Source organism: Hippopotamus amphibius, chromosome 3, assembly GCF_030028045.1.
Source record: "Hippopotamus amphibius kiboko isolate mHipAmp2 chromosome 3, mHipAmp2.hap2, whole genome shotgun sequence".
Lineage (NCBI taxonomy): Eukaryota > Metazoa > Chordata > Mammalia > Artiodactyla > Hippopotamidae > Hippopotamus > Hippopotamus amphibius.
Genome location: NC_080188.1, coordinates 153,076,600 through 153,093,789, shown reverse-complemented (window position 1 = coordinate 153,093,789; position 17,190 = coordinate 153,076,600). Strand labels below are relative to the sequence as shown.

General features: G+C 36.3%; 1 protein-coding gene across 8 annotated transcripts in view; it reads right to left on the bottom strand.

Moving 5' to 3' along the window:
• Positions 1-17,190, bottom strand: part of SNRPE (small nuclear ribonucleoprotein polypeptide E) — an 80,710-nt gene that overhangs the window by 16,782 nt on the left and 46,738 nt on the right. For 6 of the 8 annotated variants that reach the window (XM_057726661.1, XM_057726654.1, XM_057726659.1 and 3 more), the window contains one exon: positions 8,392-9,490. In XM_057726661.1, coding sequence (XP_057582644.1) covers positions 9,296-9,490 — 195 coding nt within the window. In that variant the 3' untranslated portion in view covers positions 8,392-9,295. The other 2 variants (XM_057726655.1, XM_057726658.1) reach the window with 2 other exon arrangements.

The window sequence follows — 17,190 nt, the reverse complement described above, 5'->3', positions numbered from 1 at the left end:
AAATAATATATGTAGATATTTTCCTCCCCTCCAAAAAATGAAGCCTAATCCCCCCACCTTGAGTGTAGGTTCCTCTTAGTGACTTGTTTCCAAACAATAGAGTATGAAAAGGGAAACATAGTAACTTAGTTACTAGATTTGTTGCGAGATTTGGCAGACACCACCCTAACCAAGTGAGAAAAGTTAACTCAGCAGCAATACGTCATGTTAACATCATGTGCCCCTGATATGATGCAATGAGAGGGATGCTTTACTTCTGTGGTTTTCCTTCCAAAAATCTGTAGCTTTAGTCTAATCATGAGAAAATAAAAATTGAGAAGCATTCCACGAAATCTTACTTGACCAATATCCTCAAAATTGTCAAAGTCATGAAAAACAAGGAAAGACTGAGCAACAGTCACAGACAAGAGAAGAAAAGGAGATGTGATGACAAAACATAACATGGCATCCTGGATTGAATCCTTGAGCAGAAAAAGGACACTTGTAGAAAAATGGTGAAATATGAATAAAGTCTGGAGTTTAGTTAATAGTAATATACCAATGTTAATCTCTTAGTTTTGCTAAATGTACCATAATTATGGAAGATGTTAATATTAGGGGAGAGCAAATGAAGGTATATGGGAACTCTCTGTATTATCTTTGTAACTTTTCTGCAGTCTAAAATTATTCCAAATTTGAGACTTCCCTGGTGGCACAGTGGTTAAGAATCTGCCTGCCAATGCAGGGGACATGGGTTTGATCCCTGGTGTAGGAAGATCTCACATGCTACGGAGCAACTAAGCCAGTGCGCCACAATGATTAAGCCTGTGCTCTAGAGCACGCGAGCCACAACTATTGAAGCCCGTACACCTAGAGCTTGTGCTCCATAATAAAAGAAGCCACCACACTGAGAAGCCCGCACACTGCAAGGAAGAGTAGCCCCCACACACTGCAACTAGAGAAAGCCCGCGCGCAGTAATGTAAACCTAACACAGCCAAAAATAAATTAAAAAATAAATAAAAATAAAATTATTCCAAATTTTAAAATTTTATTGAAAAGAAATCATTTGGGCCTATTGGGGTCACATGTGAATTATTTAAAAATTTCAAGAAATTTAGAATTTCCATACTATGTAATTTATTCCAAAAAGATGGCAAACTATAAATTCAATTTATTAAGCTTATATGGTCCTGATAAAAGTAACGCACACATTCAAACAGAACATAATAATAATGATCAATGAAAGGTACTGAAAATTTAGTATGTTCCAGGCACTGTTCTAAATAATTCATATGAATTAGCTCATTTCATTCTTATAACAATCCTGTGAAGGAGTTATTTGTATTATTATCAGTTTATAGATGAGGAAATTGAGATATAAGCTTAAATAAGATTACTGAAGTAAGATGTAGTAGATTACAGACTCTTGGACACAATCTACTAGACTACAGACAGTCTTAAAAATGGAATTTAACATTATATATAAGCATAGTGTCAGAAAACACACTTTCTCCATGTAACACACTCCTCGTTGTCTACATTTTCTACTTAAATGTCTTAGTTTGTGTTCCTCCAAAAACCAGTGCTGAAGTCAAGATTTGGGTACAAGTAGTTTATTTGGAAGATGATCCCAAGAAGCACAGTATGAAAGTGAGGAATAAACAGGTATGACAAGAAAGCTAACAAAATTGTTTTAATAAGCTGGTTAACCACTGTGGATAACTGAGGCTCAGTCTGCTGGGGACCCTCTGAGAGAATGCATATTATAAGTCTCAAAATTGTTCCATGGGTATTTTCCCTCATTTTCAGTCTCTTATTAGGTGAGGGTTGCTCTAAGAGTACTAAATCTCAGGCAGCATGTGGACTGAGTGTGTGTCAGCAGTCAGAGGATGCTCCCAGGCAGTGATTGTTGGTGTACAGCAATTGGCCTGCAGGTGCCTTCAGTTTGGGCCAAGGAGACATGGGCTGAACACTGATAGCCAGTCACAGTAACAAACAATGATTTTGTTTGGTGTGGTAATATGTTGAGCTAAAAATGCTGTTGTGGACTGAATTGTGTCCCCCCAGAATTCTTAAGTTGAAGCTCTAACTCCCATTGTGACTATATTTAGAGATAGGGCCTTTAACAAGGTAGTTGGGGAGGGGGTCATAAGGGTGGAACCCTAAACCAATACAACTTATAAAAAGAGGAAAAGACACCAGACATTTCTTCCTCTTTCCTTGCACACACACAGAAAAGGCCATGCAAGGACACAAGGAGAAGCCAGTCTTCTGCAAGCCAGGAAGAGGGGCTTTACCATAAATAGAATCTGCTGGCACCTTGATCTGAGACTTCTAGCTTCTGGAAATGTGAGGAAATAGATTTCTGTAAGCCACCAGTCTGTGGTATTTTGTCATGGCAGCCCAAGCAGACTAATACACTTACTTTCTCAGACATCCTGGTAGGTAAGAGTGAACAGTGTCTTGGTTATGGCTAATGATATACAAAAAAGTCTTTGGGTGGAAACCCTGAGAAAGTTTTTTTTAAAAAAGATTTGACTCACATGGCATGCTTCTTCAGGCTCCCTCCATTTTCCTAGTGGAGCAGCAGTCCTTTCTTATGCTCACAAGGGGACAGGCATATGGATACTTCTCTCTGTGACAACAGAAGCAGCAGAGAAAGATGGAAGTAGCCTGGGTGTCTGATGGTGTTGTTGGACTCCCATATTAGCACTGCAATGTTCTAAATACCAATGGGTGGCATATGGGTCGACTGCCTAGCTCAGATTTCTTATTGTGAGCTAAATAAATTTATATTTGTTTAAGCTACTGATATGTGGGTCTTGTGTTACTTGCAAGTTTCCAGGTGATATCATATTCCCAAATGATAAACCCAAGGAGAAAAGATGGAGCAGAAGTTATATAGAGTTGTGAGGCCACAGCATAAACTGAAGCATTGGCTTTACTGTGTTCCCTCCTCCTTCAGAGAAAGAACATAGGAGGTGACTTAAGTTTTTTAAAACATAATTTGTTTTAAGATGTTAAGTAAAATGTTTTAAAATATTAAGCAATGATGAAAATAAATGGCAAAAAATATAAGCAAAATTGACATACTTTTTTAAGATAAAACTTAGCACTTTAAATAAATCTCTTTCTTTGAAGCACATAGTTTAGAATTATACAATCAAAGCTTTGTGGGTGAGTGCCTAAATTCTCCACTCACCTGATTTCTTTGGTAGGAAGTTTAAGAACTGGCAGCAAAGGCAAATTAATCATAAAGATGAAGCTTAGGCTTGAGGACTTCTCACTTATATAAGACTTTTCAAGGTTCTAGGAGGGACTCTCACAATCTTTACAGGATCAAATGTATTTTTTAATTTGCAAAAGTAAGATATTTTAACCATAATAGGTTAAGATTATTCTCTCTTTCCACTTAGACTTACCCCTCATCACACGTCCCCTTGTGGTGGTGTTACAGTGGCCACAGTCATTTTTGGACTCTGGTCCAAAAGACTTAAGAGGGGTCGAGTCAGGAATGCATTTAGTTTAGGCTAGGTGGGATATTTTATGTAGTTAAGGTATTTCTATGTATACTTAAATTATTGCTAGCCCTCCTTGGAAGCTCTGGCATGGCTTCCAGGAATACTCCTAACACCCACCATTCCAATGCACCTGGGATAGGCACAGGAAAGTACAGGTCAAAGGACATGTAGAATTATAAATAGAGGATTCCAATTTCATAAATACCAAATTAAAACCAAAGATCTTTCTGTCAGAAATATATTGATAATGCAATATATTCAATTTTAACTACACCATACTCCCTCTCCCCTTTTTTTGATGTGAAGGGCTTATGGTGTAAAGCTCAATGTATCATTTCCACAGTAATTTGGAGAGATATTTTGAAGTGTCTTAATACAGCACGTGAGAAAGGACTTCCCTAGTGATGCAGTAGTAAAGAATCCACCTGCCAATGCAGGAGACACGGGATCGATCCCTGGTCTGGGAAGATCCCACATGTCGCAGAGCAACTAAGCCTGTGTGCCACAACTACTGAGCCTGTGCTCTAGAGCCCATGAGCCACGACTACTGAAGCCCTCATGCCTAGAGCCCATGCTCTGCAACGAGAAGCTACTGCAATGAGAAGCCAGCACACCGCAACAAAGAGCAGCCCCCGTTCGCCACAACTAGAGAAAGCCTATGTGCAGCAACAAAGACCCAACAGCAGCCATTAATTAATTAAAATAAGTAAATAATTAAATAAATAAAGCAAGTGAGAAATGTCAGATTCCTAATCTGGACTTACATAAAGGTGAATTTTGTTATCTTTAAATTGATTTATTAAAGAACTGAAAGGAAATTCAGATAAAATTAACGCAATAAGAAACAAAAGCAATAGAGATCAGCTTTGGGAAATCAGTAAAATTATATGTTTTATTAAGAAGTGAATTATAACATAAAAATTTTATGTCATATCAAAATTATTAATTCTTTAAGAGGAAGAGCAAAATTTCAAACAGAGGTAGTTAGGTTCTTGGTTTATTTATTAATCCAATCAATGAGGAAAAATTAATCCATTGAACATTTTTGGAAATAGATTTCAGTTTCCTGCTGAAATAACTATGGAGATAACATAACTCAAAATACTATATGAAGACATCTGTGACAACTTAGTGAGTGCCACCAATGCAAAGATTATTTAAGATTAGTTATTGTACAAGAAAATTTGAAACACCCTGAAATCTAGATTACTGCATATACGAAAGCCATTTGATAAAGACTTTTACCAAATTTGACAATCTTATGAAATTGCACGGTATTCACAATAAGAAATTGTAAAGCTGAAAGAATTTTTCTAAACAAAATTTAAAAGTGTTTTAAATAACCATGAAAGAGGAAAGACTGATTTATCTTTCTATACATTTAATAGAAAATATTACAAAATCTTGCTATAAGAAGAAGCAATCAAAGAGCTGCAGGAAGAAAAGCATTACAGAAATAATTTGTCTTTAATTAATAAAAATATTATGTTGTTTTTATGGATTTGTAATTTTGTGTTGTCAATTTAAAAAAATCTTTTATAGTGATTTTTCTCAGCATAAATGAATTCTCATTTCTGTATATAATTTTATATTTACAATCTTATGTAGTTGAAAAAAAGTCATCCAAATTATATGTTTCAGTTTCCACAAAGCCGTGGGCCCACCACTGATAACAGATAAATATTTTAAAAATTACATCAATCAGATAAGGTAAACTTACTGATCATTTCAATAGAGGTTTGAAAAGAAGACATAATAAAATTCAACAACATTCTCATTAACAGTATAGATGTGTCAACCCAGAATTAATCAAACTGTAAGTATGAGGGAATAGTGCCCACAAGGCTAACCTCACTAACTCACTAACACTAACTCATCTGGGGAATTCCAAAAGCGATTCTCTAGTTTGATCATTCTCTAAAAGGACCCACAGAACTCACTGAAAGCTTTTATACTCATGGTTACAGTTTATTACAGAGAAAGAATACAAATCAAAATCAGACGTGAGAAGAGATGCATAGGGCTGAGTCCAAGAGGGGTCCAAATGCAGAGCTTCCAGTCATTCTTTCCCCATGGAGTCATGTATGGTATCCCCTCCTTCTGGTCACAATGTGTGACATGTATGGAGTTTTGCCAACTAGGGATGCTCACCTGAGCCTTTGGTGTCTAGAGTTTTTATTAGAGCTCAATCACTTACTGCTCACATGGCGAACCCTTAGTTATCAGTCCCTCTCAAGATCACACTAACACCTTTAGTCATAATTTCTCTAGAGGTTGGTAGTGTGGCCAAAAGCCCATATCATAAATCACATGATTAAGCTATTCGGTGGTCAAAGTCCCCAGCAAAGACACCTCTATCAGGTAGGACATTCCTATTAGTTAGGGGCTAGAAATCACTTTCCCAGAATTGAAGGACAAAGGCCAGACACCTGTTGGATAAGGATAATCCTCTATTCCACAATCCTTAATTTTAAAAAGTGTATTTCAAATCAAGAGTCAATATTGTATTTAATGGATAAAAGCTAGAGATACTCTCTTCAAAAACAGAAAAACATGATGCCTTAGAGGGCTGGGATGGGGAGGGTGGGGGGGGGTCGTGGGAGGGAGGGGATATGGGGATATGTGTATAAATACAGCTGATTCACTTTGGTGTACCTCATAAGCTGGTACAAGAGTATAAAGCAATTATATTCCAATAAAGAGTTTTAAATAAATAAATAAATAAATAAATAAATAAATAAATAATGTTTAACAGTCCTCTCAAAAAACAAACAGAAAAACAAACAAGAATGATCTTTTTAAAAATTATTAATTTAAATGTCTGAAATTTCTACTTAAAGATTGAGAATTTGAATATATATTTGTTTCTAGTAATGATAGCCTAGGTTATTTGGATTGACCCTCCACTCCTGCCAGGGGTGCCAGACTTAACAAATGAAAGTACAAGATGCCCAGTTAAATTTGAATTTCAGACATATTCATACTAAAAAAAAAAAAAATCATTGTTTTTATGAATTCCAAATTAAACTGGTATCCTGTATTTTATTTGGCAATTCCACCAACTTCCACTGTAAACAACTCAAAATGCTGGAGATATAGACACAAACATATTCATGTACACATCTATACACATAACCTTTTTAAAAGCATCAAAGAGGTGTCAAGATAAAAAGGAATTACTAGGTGTGGTAGCTTTGTATTGTATCAATGAAGAGTGTAACTTATTAATATACACAGAGATAAGAAAATGTTACAGATTCTTATGAGAGGCAAAGAATTTTCTCATACAGACACAGGGACCCACAGAAAGCGTGAAGCTTTAGTTCTACAATGACAGCTATGGGTCAAAGTAAACACAGAGCACAAAATCTCACCAGGCCTGATCCCCAGTGAATATTTTCCTTTCCAATGTACATAAAATGTCTTCTTAATTGACTTGAAGTCACTAACAGGAAAGCATTCCAAAAGGAAAAAGTGAAACAAACCACATTCTGTCATCCATCAGCCAACAGAGTATAAACAACCATCACACTGATATGGATAACCAAACGTTCAGGCTTTAAAGTCAGATCCCCAGTTGTTGCTATTGAGAATAGCTTACCAACTTGTGCAAATACGAACTAGAACCAAGTTTAGCCAAGAATCAGAAACAAAAATAAAAACAGAGGTTCAGGAATAAAGAGAAAGAGTTCAAGAGTAAGTAAAGTTAAAGATACAAGAATATACTGTACAACACAAAGAATATAATCAATATTTTATAAAAACTATAAGTGGAGTATAACCTTTAAAAATTGTGAATTACTATGTTGTACACCTGAAATTTACTTAATATGATACATCAACTATACCTCAAAAATTTTTTTAAGACTTTATTTTTGTAGAGTTGTTTCAGGTTCGCAGCAAAATTGTGGCGAGTATGGAGATTTCCTATATACTCCCTTCTCCATACATGCATAGCATTCCCTACTATCAATGTTACCTGCAGAGTGTATACCTCAATTTTTTAAAAAGAATAAATAAAAGTATACTTCTTCTTAGTGTTACCGACTCAGGTTCTTGGACTCTTTAATCATGTAAATTGATAAAAGGCCAGAAGAGAAATTCAGGCAAGGCTTTATTGGGATTCATGAGTGAAAACAAGTAACAGGTTCCCTTGTTTGCTCCCAGGGGTCAGGGGGTGAGCTGGTTCCCCACTCCTTTTTTAATTTATTATTATTTTTGTGGAATCTTAGGTCCCCGACCAAGGATTGAACCAGTGCCCCCTGCAGTGGAAGCATGGAGTCCCAACCACTGGACCACTGGGGAAGTCCCATGAGCTGGTCCCTTAAATGGGGTGGGGGTAGGGGCAGGTCTAGGAGTCAAACCATATGGGTGGCTTGGGTGGTCTGCCCACCCCCTTGGTGGTGCTGTGTGCAGGGATCATGTGCAGTACACTGCTTTTTCTCCTGACATTTCAGAAGTAGCAGTTGGGTTTTTGGTCTCTTTGTATCTTGTTGTTCATAATTTGCCCCAACTGCCCATGTATGCACTTATTTTTAGTCCCTTACAGTTTCTTCATATTCTGTTGCTGGAGGAGACATTTGTCCAGGTACAAGCATTGCAGCAAATGGTCCCAGGTCCCAGCCAGTCTCATTACTCCCAAGGGATTTTACACCCCTCATTCTAAACGCTTAAGGGGCTGAAGGCCTCTTCTTCTGAAACTTCTTCCTGCTGGACAGGGGCTGCAGATCTGCGGACCCTAGTTTACTTTAGAGGTGTAGAAGTCCCTTGCTGACTGTTCCAAGGACCTGTAGGGACCTGGGCTACCCTCTACTAGAATGGGTTGAAGTTCTTGAGCCACCTTGAGTCTTACTTGAAACTGTTGGAGCCTAGAAGACATAACCTAATGAAGAGGTTAAACAGACAAGGACCAAAAAACAGGATTAAGATCACAAAGGTCACAACTGGGAGTAAGGGAACCAACCACGGACTAATCTAGCCCAACCAGTTGTTGAAAATTTCATTGATGATGTCCATTGAAACCCATGGACAGGGTTTCACATACCTCAATATGTGAAAATTTTTAAAAATCCTTTTCCTTCTTTTTGTTTGTAAATCCTTAAAAAAGTCAAAATATTTGTCCCTTGGTGGTAGGCCTACTTTTTTTTATACATTTGCCTAGTTATTCACATTGGGAGAAAACTAATCAGATATGATGAGCAAACACAGAGCTATATTGATGGGGGAAACATCTTAAAGGCTGTACATTTTATCAACGATACTGAACTGTCATACAAACATTGTACATGTGCTTTAGCTGCAAGCAGTGCTGCATGTCATGAGTAGTTATATTTTATGACAATTTTATTAAAGAATTTATTCCTAAGTATTGGGGCAACTCTACAGTTAACACAATAACTCAATTTTTGATTTGATAGTGCCTGATCACAGGTCATGAGGCATTTGATCTTCATCTAAAGGGAGATTGCAGCAATAAGCTTCAGAAACAAGCTTAGAATGTCCTTTTAATAATTCAATTAACCTTTACAATTATGTAGCATGACAACAAGGAACTATCTGGGAGGTTAGTCTTAGACAGTAATTACAGACCTCAATTAACAGAACCAGAATTAGATATCCATTGAAACATAATCTTTTTCTGTCTAAAATTATCTGCATTTTTACCAAATATAGACAAATTACAATTTGACTAAACTGTCTGATTTCAATAAACTTGGTGTGTTTACTTATGTAAGTATACTTGATTATATAGGTTATTTTAGATTGTCTGTGCTGGAGCTTTTCATAAGCAATCTCAGACTACACTTTTAAAAGGCCTCTTAACGGCCAGGAAAGCCATGCCAACTTTTGCCTTACAGATTTGGGTGAACTCCTCCCATTTTGAGATATCCCCAAAATACCTTGAGATTCTTGCACTTGTTAGGAGGTGGCCTTCCTTATTTACCTGATAAAGTTGCTGGGAACCTCTGAGTTTCCAATTTCTAGAGGGCTGGAGTAGAGAGAAGAGATAAATGTTTCAATTATACTTAGAGGTGTAATTTACCAAACTACTGTAAATCATAATTAGCTTGAGGGGTAGGGTTTCCCTATATATGGAAAATACAGAATAAAATCCAGTAATACCTCAGACAAAAGTGAAAAATTATAACCATATCCATCACTATACTCAATCCCATGTAATTAACAGTTTTATGAAGCCATCAGTTTTACCTAATTCAGCGGTGTGATATGAAAGTTACCAGAAAATTGTACTTGTCAAAAAGCCCTTTCTATGAATCTTCCTGAAGATGAAGTGTTTTGCAAAGCATCAGTTTAACTGTCTATGAATGATGAAAGACTTAAAAGGCATGGTTTAAACACCTGATCACAATGCAATTGACAAAGAAACTTTGTTATAATAACAAAAATTATGACTGATAAGATTTTATCAGGACATACCAGATTTTTAAGAATTCCATAGGAATTCCCTGGTGGTCCAGTGGTTAAAGCTCTGTGCTTCCACTGCAGGGGTGGGGAGGGGCATGGGTTCAATCCATGGTAGGGGAACTAAGATCCTGCATGCTGCACAGCACAGAAAAAAATTCCATATAATTTCTAGAATATCTATAATAGTAACATCTACTCATACAATACAGCCTAAGAAGATTTAGTGCTAATTTGAGAATGCTTCCCATATAATTTAACATACCAAATGAACCCAATTAGCTTAGGACATATGTCTCTTTGGGATGCTCCAGGGGCCCTTTGAAGCACCCCCAAAGTTATCTGGAGGTCAAAAGAACTTTAATTAGAATTTGATATTTGGGAATATCTGTCAAAAATCTCACAAAGTTTTAGAACACTTGGTCAAATAGGATCTTGTTTGCTATGAAACAATACTTGTTCATTTAACCAAAGTGACAATAAAAGATTTCAAAGGGCAAATAGGGAACAGATCACTTAAAGGCAAAGAAATTTACATGATCTACTATCAAAAGCAACATTTCAAGAAAACTTTGTTCTCTTAAGAGAGAGAAACCAAATGCAGTCCTGCATCAGTCAAATCTTAAAACCCATTTACCTAATTAAATTTAATCCAATCTTAGAAAATTCTAACCACATATAAAACTTTTCCCAATGTTCCTTTTCCAAAAACCTTCTACAACTTTCTGTACCCATATTATTCTGTCCTTCATTTTCTTTTTATTTAGAAACAACTAGCTCTATGACAAAACCACCTCTCCACCCTCAACCCCCACCCTTTAACAACATTTCCATTCCTCACACTTTTGTTTTTTAATTGAAAACGTGCTTTCCATATTCTTTGTATATTGAAATGTTTCCCTTATAATTCTTAACCTTAAAACCTTTTTTTTTTTCCTGGTTGCATACCTTTAATTTTAGAAGATGCTGCCAGGTTGATTTCCAAAAAGAACTGAAACAATTTACATTTATGACAGCAATATGTGAGGGTTACTTTTTTCCCATAACCCCTCCAGTAACAGGTGCTATTGATCTTTTTAGTATTTATTGGTCCAATGAGTCTAAAGTAGTATTTCATTGAACTTTAATTTTACATTTCTCTAACATGTCAGTTTGAACATCTTTCTAAATGATCATATGTCGTTAAGATTTGTACCTCTGTGAATTATCTCTTCCTGTCTTTTGCCCATTTTTAGTGGATTATTATTATTATTATTTGCTTTTCTTATCAGTTTATGAGATTTTTATATTAAAAATATTAATTCTCTATCCATAAGCCCAAAATTGAAAATGTATTTTTCTAACCTATTTCTCAACAATTAACCTGATTACAACTTTCAAGCATACAAAAGAGCTTAATTTTTACATGATAAAATATGTCTGTCTGGTCCTTACAGCTTCTGGATCTCCAGTATTGTCTAGGAAATCTCCCTCATTCCTGGATTGTTCATAATATCTTCTGTTTTCTGAACTCTACAGAGAGCTGCACAGGTTGTTCAGTGCACACCTGCTATCATGTGAATGGTACCCTGCAGAGGCGTAAATGTGGTGACCTGGTCGGGAAAATGAGTTAGTGAATGAACATCTATGAAATGTGTAGGCTGTATCATATCCTATCAGGGCTTGGAATATATCTGTATGTTGTATTTTATTTCCCCAACCCCTTCTTAAAATAATTTATTTATTTACTTTTATTTATTTATTTATTTATTTTTTATTTGGTTGCCCTGAATCTTAGCTGTGGCAGGTGGGCTCCTTAGTTGTGGCACATAGGCTCCTTAGTTGTGGCATGTGAACTCTTATTTGCAACATGCATGTGGGATCTAGTTTCCTGACGAGGGATCAAACCCAGGCCCTCTGCATTGAACGTTCGGAGTCTTATCCACTGCCCCATGAGGGAAGTCCCTCCCCATTTTTATTTTTATTTTTTTAATCTCTTTATTGGAATATAATTGCTTTACACTCTTGTACCAGCTTATGAGGTACACCAAAATGAATTAGCTGTATTTAAACACATATCCCTGTATCCCCTCCCTCCAGAGACTCCCCCCACTCTTCCCATCCCGGCCCTCCAAGGCATCACCCATCATCAAGTTGATCTCCCTTTGTTATACAGCAACTTCCCACTAGCTATCTATTTTACAGTTGGCAGTATATATATGTCTATGCTACACTCTCACTTCATCCCAGCTTCCCCTTCGCCCCCTGCCCCCCCAACCCCGTGTCATCCAGTCTATTCTCTGCATCTGCATCCTTATTGTTGTCCTGTCACTGGGTCCATCAGTACCATTTTTTTTTTTTAAGATTCCGTATATATGAGTTAGCATACAATATTTGTTTTTCTCTTTCTGGCTTACTTCACTTTGTATGACAGACTCTAAGTCCATCCACCTCATTATATATAGCTCCATTTCATTCCGTTTTATGGTGAGTAATATTGCATTGTATATATATGCCACATCTTCTTTATCCATTCATCTGTTGATGGGCATTTAGGTTGCTTCCATGTCCTGGCTATTGTAAATAGTGCTGCAATGAACATTATGGTACATGTTTCTTTTTGCATTATGGTTTTCTCAGGGTATATGCCCAGTAGTGGGATTACTGGATCATATGGTAGTTCTGTTTTTAGTTTTTTAAGGAACCTCCAAACTGTTTTCCATAGTGGCTGTACCAACTTACATTCCCACCAACAGTGCAGGAGAATTCCCTTTTCTCCACACCCTCGCCAACATTTATTGTTTCTAGATGTTTTGATGATGGCCATTCTGACTGGTGTGAGGTGATACCTCATTGTGGTTTTGACTTGCATTTCTCTAATGATTAGTGATGTTGAGCATCTTTTCATGTGTTTGTTGGCCATCTGCATGTCTTTTTTGGAGAAATGTCTAATTAGGTCTTCCACCCATTTGTGGATTGCGTTATTTGCTTTTTTGGTATTAAGCTGCATGAACTGCTTGTATATTTTGGAGATTAATCCTTTGTAAGTTGCTTCGTTGGAAAGTATTTTCTCCCATCCTGAGGGTTGCCTTCTTGTCTTGTTTATGGTTTCTTTTGCTGTGCAAAAGCTTTTAAGTTTCATTAGGTCCCATTTGTTTATTCTTGATTTTATTTCCATTACTCTAGGAGGTGGGTCAAAAAAGATCTTGCTTTGATGTATGTCATACAGTGTTCTGCCTATGTTTTCCTCTAGGAGTTTTATAGTGCCTGGCCTTCCATTTATGTCTTTAATCCATTTTGAGTTTATTTTTGTGTATGGTGTTAGGAAGTGTTCTAATTTCATTCTTTTCCATGTTGCTGTACAATTTTCCCAGCACCACTTCTTGAAGAGGCTGTCGTTTTTCCATTGTATATTCTTGCCTCCTTTGACAAAGATAAGATGCCCATATGTGCTTGGGTTTACCTCTGAGTTCTCTATTCTGTTGCATTGATCTTCCTTTCTATTTTTGTGCCAGTACCATGCTGTCTTGATCACTGTGGCCTTGTAGTATACTTTGAAGTCAGGAAGCCTAATTCCACTAACTCCATCTTTGCTTCTCAAGATTGCTTTGGCTATTTGGGGTCTTTTGCGTTTCCATACAAATCATAAGATTTCTTGTTCTAGTTCTGTGAAAAATGCCATTGGTAATTTGATAGGGATTGTGTTGAATCTGTAAATTGCTTTGGGTAGTATAGTCATTTTCACAATGTTGATTCTTCCAGTCCAGGAACATGGTATGTCCATCCATCTGTTTGTATCGTCTTTAATTTCTTTCATCAGTGTCTTATAGTTTTCTGCATACAGGTCTTTTGCCTCCTTAGACAGGTATATTCCTAGGTATTTTATTCTTTTTGTTGCAATGGTAAATGGGAGAATTTCCTTAATTTCTCTTTCTGCTTTTTCATTGTTAGTGTATAGGAATGCAAGAGATTTCTGCACATTAATTTTGTATCCTGCTACTTTACTAAATTCATCAATTAGTGCTAGCAGTTTTCTGGTAGAATCTTTAGGGTTTTCTATGTATAATATCATGTCAGCTAAAGAGTGACAATTTTACTCCTTCTTTTCCAATTTGGATTTCTTTTATTTCATTTTCTTCTCTGATTGCTGTCACTAAAACTTCCAAAACTATGTTGAATAATAATGGTGAGAGTGGACACCCTTGTCTTGTTCCTGTTCTTAGAGGGAATTCCTTCAGTTTTTCCCCATTTAGAACGATGTTGGCTTTTGGTTTCTCATATATGGCTTTTATTATGTTGAGGTAATTTCCTTCTATGCCCATTTTCTGGAGAGTTTTTATCATAAATGGATGTTGATTTTTGTCAAAAGCCTTTTCTGCATCTGTTGAGATTATCATATGGTTTTTATCCTTCAATTTGTTAATACTGTGTACCACATTGATTGATTGGTGTATATTGAAGAATCCTTGCATTCCAGGGATAAACTCCTCTTGATCTTGGTGTATGATCTTTTTAATGTGCTGTTGGATTCTGTTAGCTAGTATTTTGTTGAGGATTTTTGCATCTATATTCATCAGTGATATTGGCCTGTAATTTTCTTTGTTTGTGCCATCTTTGCCTGCTTTTGGTATCAGGGTGATGGTGGCCTCATAGAATGAGTTTGGGAGTGTTCCTCCTTCTGCTATATTTTGGAAGAGTTTGAGAAGGATAGGTGTTAGCTCTTCTCTAAATGTTTGATAGAATTCGCCTGTGAATCCATCTGGCCCTGGGCTTTTGTTTGTTGGGAGATTTTTAATCACTGCCTCAATTTCTGTACTTGTGATTGGTCTGTTCATAGTTTCTATTTCTTCCTGGTTCAGTCTTGGAAGATTGTATTTTTCTAAGAATGTATCCATTTCTTCCAGGTTATCCAATTTATTGGCATATAGTTCCTTGTAGTAGTCTCTCATGATCTTTTGTATTTCTGTGGTGTCCTTTGTTACTTCTTTTTCATTTCTAATTCTGTTGATTTGCATCTTCTCCCTTTTTTTCCTGACGAGTCTGGCTAATGGTTTATCAATTTTGTTTATTTTCTCAAAGAACCAGCATTTAGTTTCATCAATCTTTGCTATTGTTTCCTTCCTTTCTTTTTCATTTATTTCTGCTCTGATCTTTATGATTTCTTTCCTTCTGCTCACTTTGGGGTTTATTTGTTCTTCTTTCTCTAATTGTTTTAGGTGTAAGGTTAGGTTGTTTATTTGATATTTTTCTTGTTTCTTGAGGTAGGACTTTATTGCTATAAACTTCCCTCTTAGAACTGCTTTTGCTAAATCCCACAGGTTTTGGGTTGTTGTGTTTTCTTTGTTGTTTGTTTCTAGATATTTTTTGATGTCCTCTTTGATTTCTTTGGTGATTTCTTGGTTCTTTAATAGCGTATTGTTTAGTCTCAATGTGTTTGTATTTTTTACAGTTTTTTTCCTGTAATTGATATCTAGTCTCATGGCGTTGTGGTCTGAGAAGATGCTTGATATGATTTCAACTTTCTTGAATTTGCTGAGGTTTGATTTGTGACCCAAGATGTGATCTAGCCTGGAAAATGTTCTGTGTGCACTTGAGAAGAAAGTGTATTCTGTAGTTTGGGGATGGAATGTCCTATAAATAGCAATTAATTCGAGATGGCCTAATGTGTCATTTAAAGCTTGTGTGTCCTTATTTATTTTCTGTTTGGATGATCTGTCCATTGATGTAAGTGGGGTGTTCAAGTCTCCTACTATTACTGTGTTACTGTTGATTTCCCCTTTTATGGCTGTTAGCATTTGCCTTATGTATTGAGGTGCTCCTGTGTTGCGCGCATAGATATTTACAATTGTTATATGTTCTTCTTGGATGGATCCCTTGATCATTATGTAGTGTCCTTCCTTGTCTCTTGTAATAGTCTTTACTTTTAAGTCTAATTTGTCTGATATGAGTATTGTTACTCCAGCTTTCTTTTGACTTCCATTTGCATGGAATATTTTTTTCCATCCCTTTACTTTCAGTCTATATGTATCCCTTGGTCTGAAGTGAGTTTCTTGTAGGCAGCATATACAAAGGTCTTATTTTTGTATCCATTCAGCCAGTCTGTGTCTTTTGGTTGGAGCATTTAATCCATTTACATTTAAGGTTATTATTGACGTGTGTTCCTATCACCATTTTCTTAATTGTTTTGGGTTTGTTTTTGTAGGTCTTTTCCTCTCTTATGTTTCCTGCTTAGAAAACTTCCTTTAGCACTTGTTGTAAGGCTGGTTTGGTGGTGCTGAATTCTCTTAACTTTTGCTTGTCTGGAAAGCTTTTGATTTCTCCATCGAATCTGAATGAGCTTCTTGCTGGGTAGAGTATTCTTGGCTGTAGGTTTTTCTCTTTCAGGATTTTCAGTATATCCTGCCATTCCCTCTGGCCTGCAGAGTTTCTGCAGAAAGGTCAGCTGTTATCCTTATGGGTTTTCCCTTATATGTTATTTGTTGCTCTTCTCTTGCTGCTTTTAATATTTTTTCTTTGTGTTTAATTTTCATTAATTTGATTAATATGTGCCTTGGTGTATTTCTCCTTGGGTTTATTCTGTATGGGACTCTGTGCTTCTTGGACTTGACTAATTATTTCCTTTCCCATGTTGGGGAAGTTTTCCACTATAACCTCTTGAAATATTTTCTCAGACCCTTTCTCTTTTTCTTTGTCTTCTGGGATGCCTATGATTTGAATGTTGGTGTGCTTAATGTTGTCACCAAGGTCTCTGAGGCTGTCTTCCATTCTTTTTCTTTTTTCTCTTTCCTGCTCTGTGGCAGTTATTTCCCCCATTCTATCTTCCAATTCACTTATTCATCTACTGCCTCAGGTATTCTGCTGTTTATACCATCTAGAGTATTTTTAATTTCAGTTATTTTGTTGTCCATTACTGTTTGTTTACTCTATAGTTCTTCTGAGTCCTTATTAACTGTTTCTTGTATTTTCTGTATTTTGTTATTGAGATTTTATATCATCTTTACTATCATTACATATCTGAATTCTTTTTCAGGCAATTTTCCTATTTCCTCTTCATTTATTTGGTTTGTGGGTTTTTTTTCCTGTTCCTTTGTTTGCATGTTGTTTCTTTTTTTTCTCATAGTAGTCCAAACTTTGGAGGTTGCTTGTCCCAGCAATAAAGGGGTTTCAAGAAGACTGTCCAAGCCCCAGACTAATGGCAGAGTGCTGAGTCAAACAAATACTAAGTCAAGGAAACACATACATGTATAAGACACACAAACACTGAATCCAATAGAACATAAGGAACTA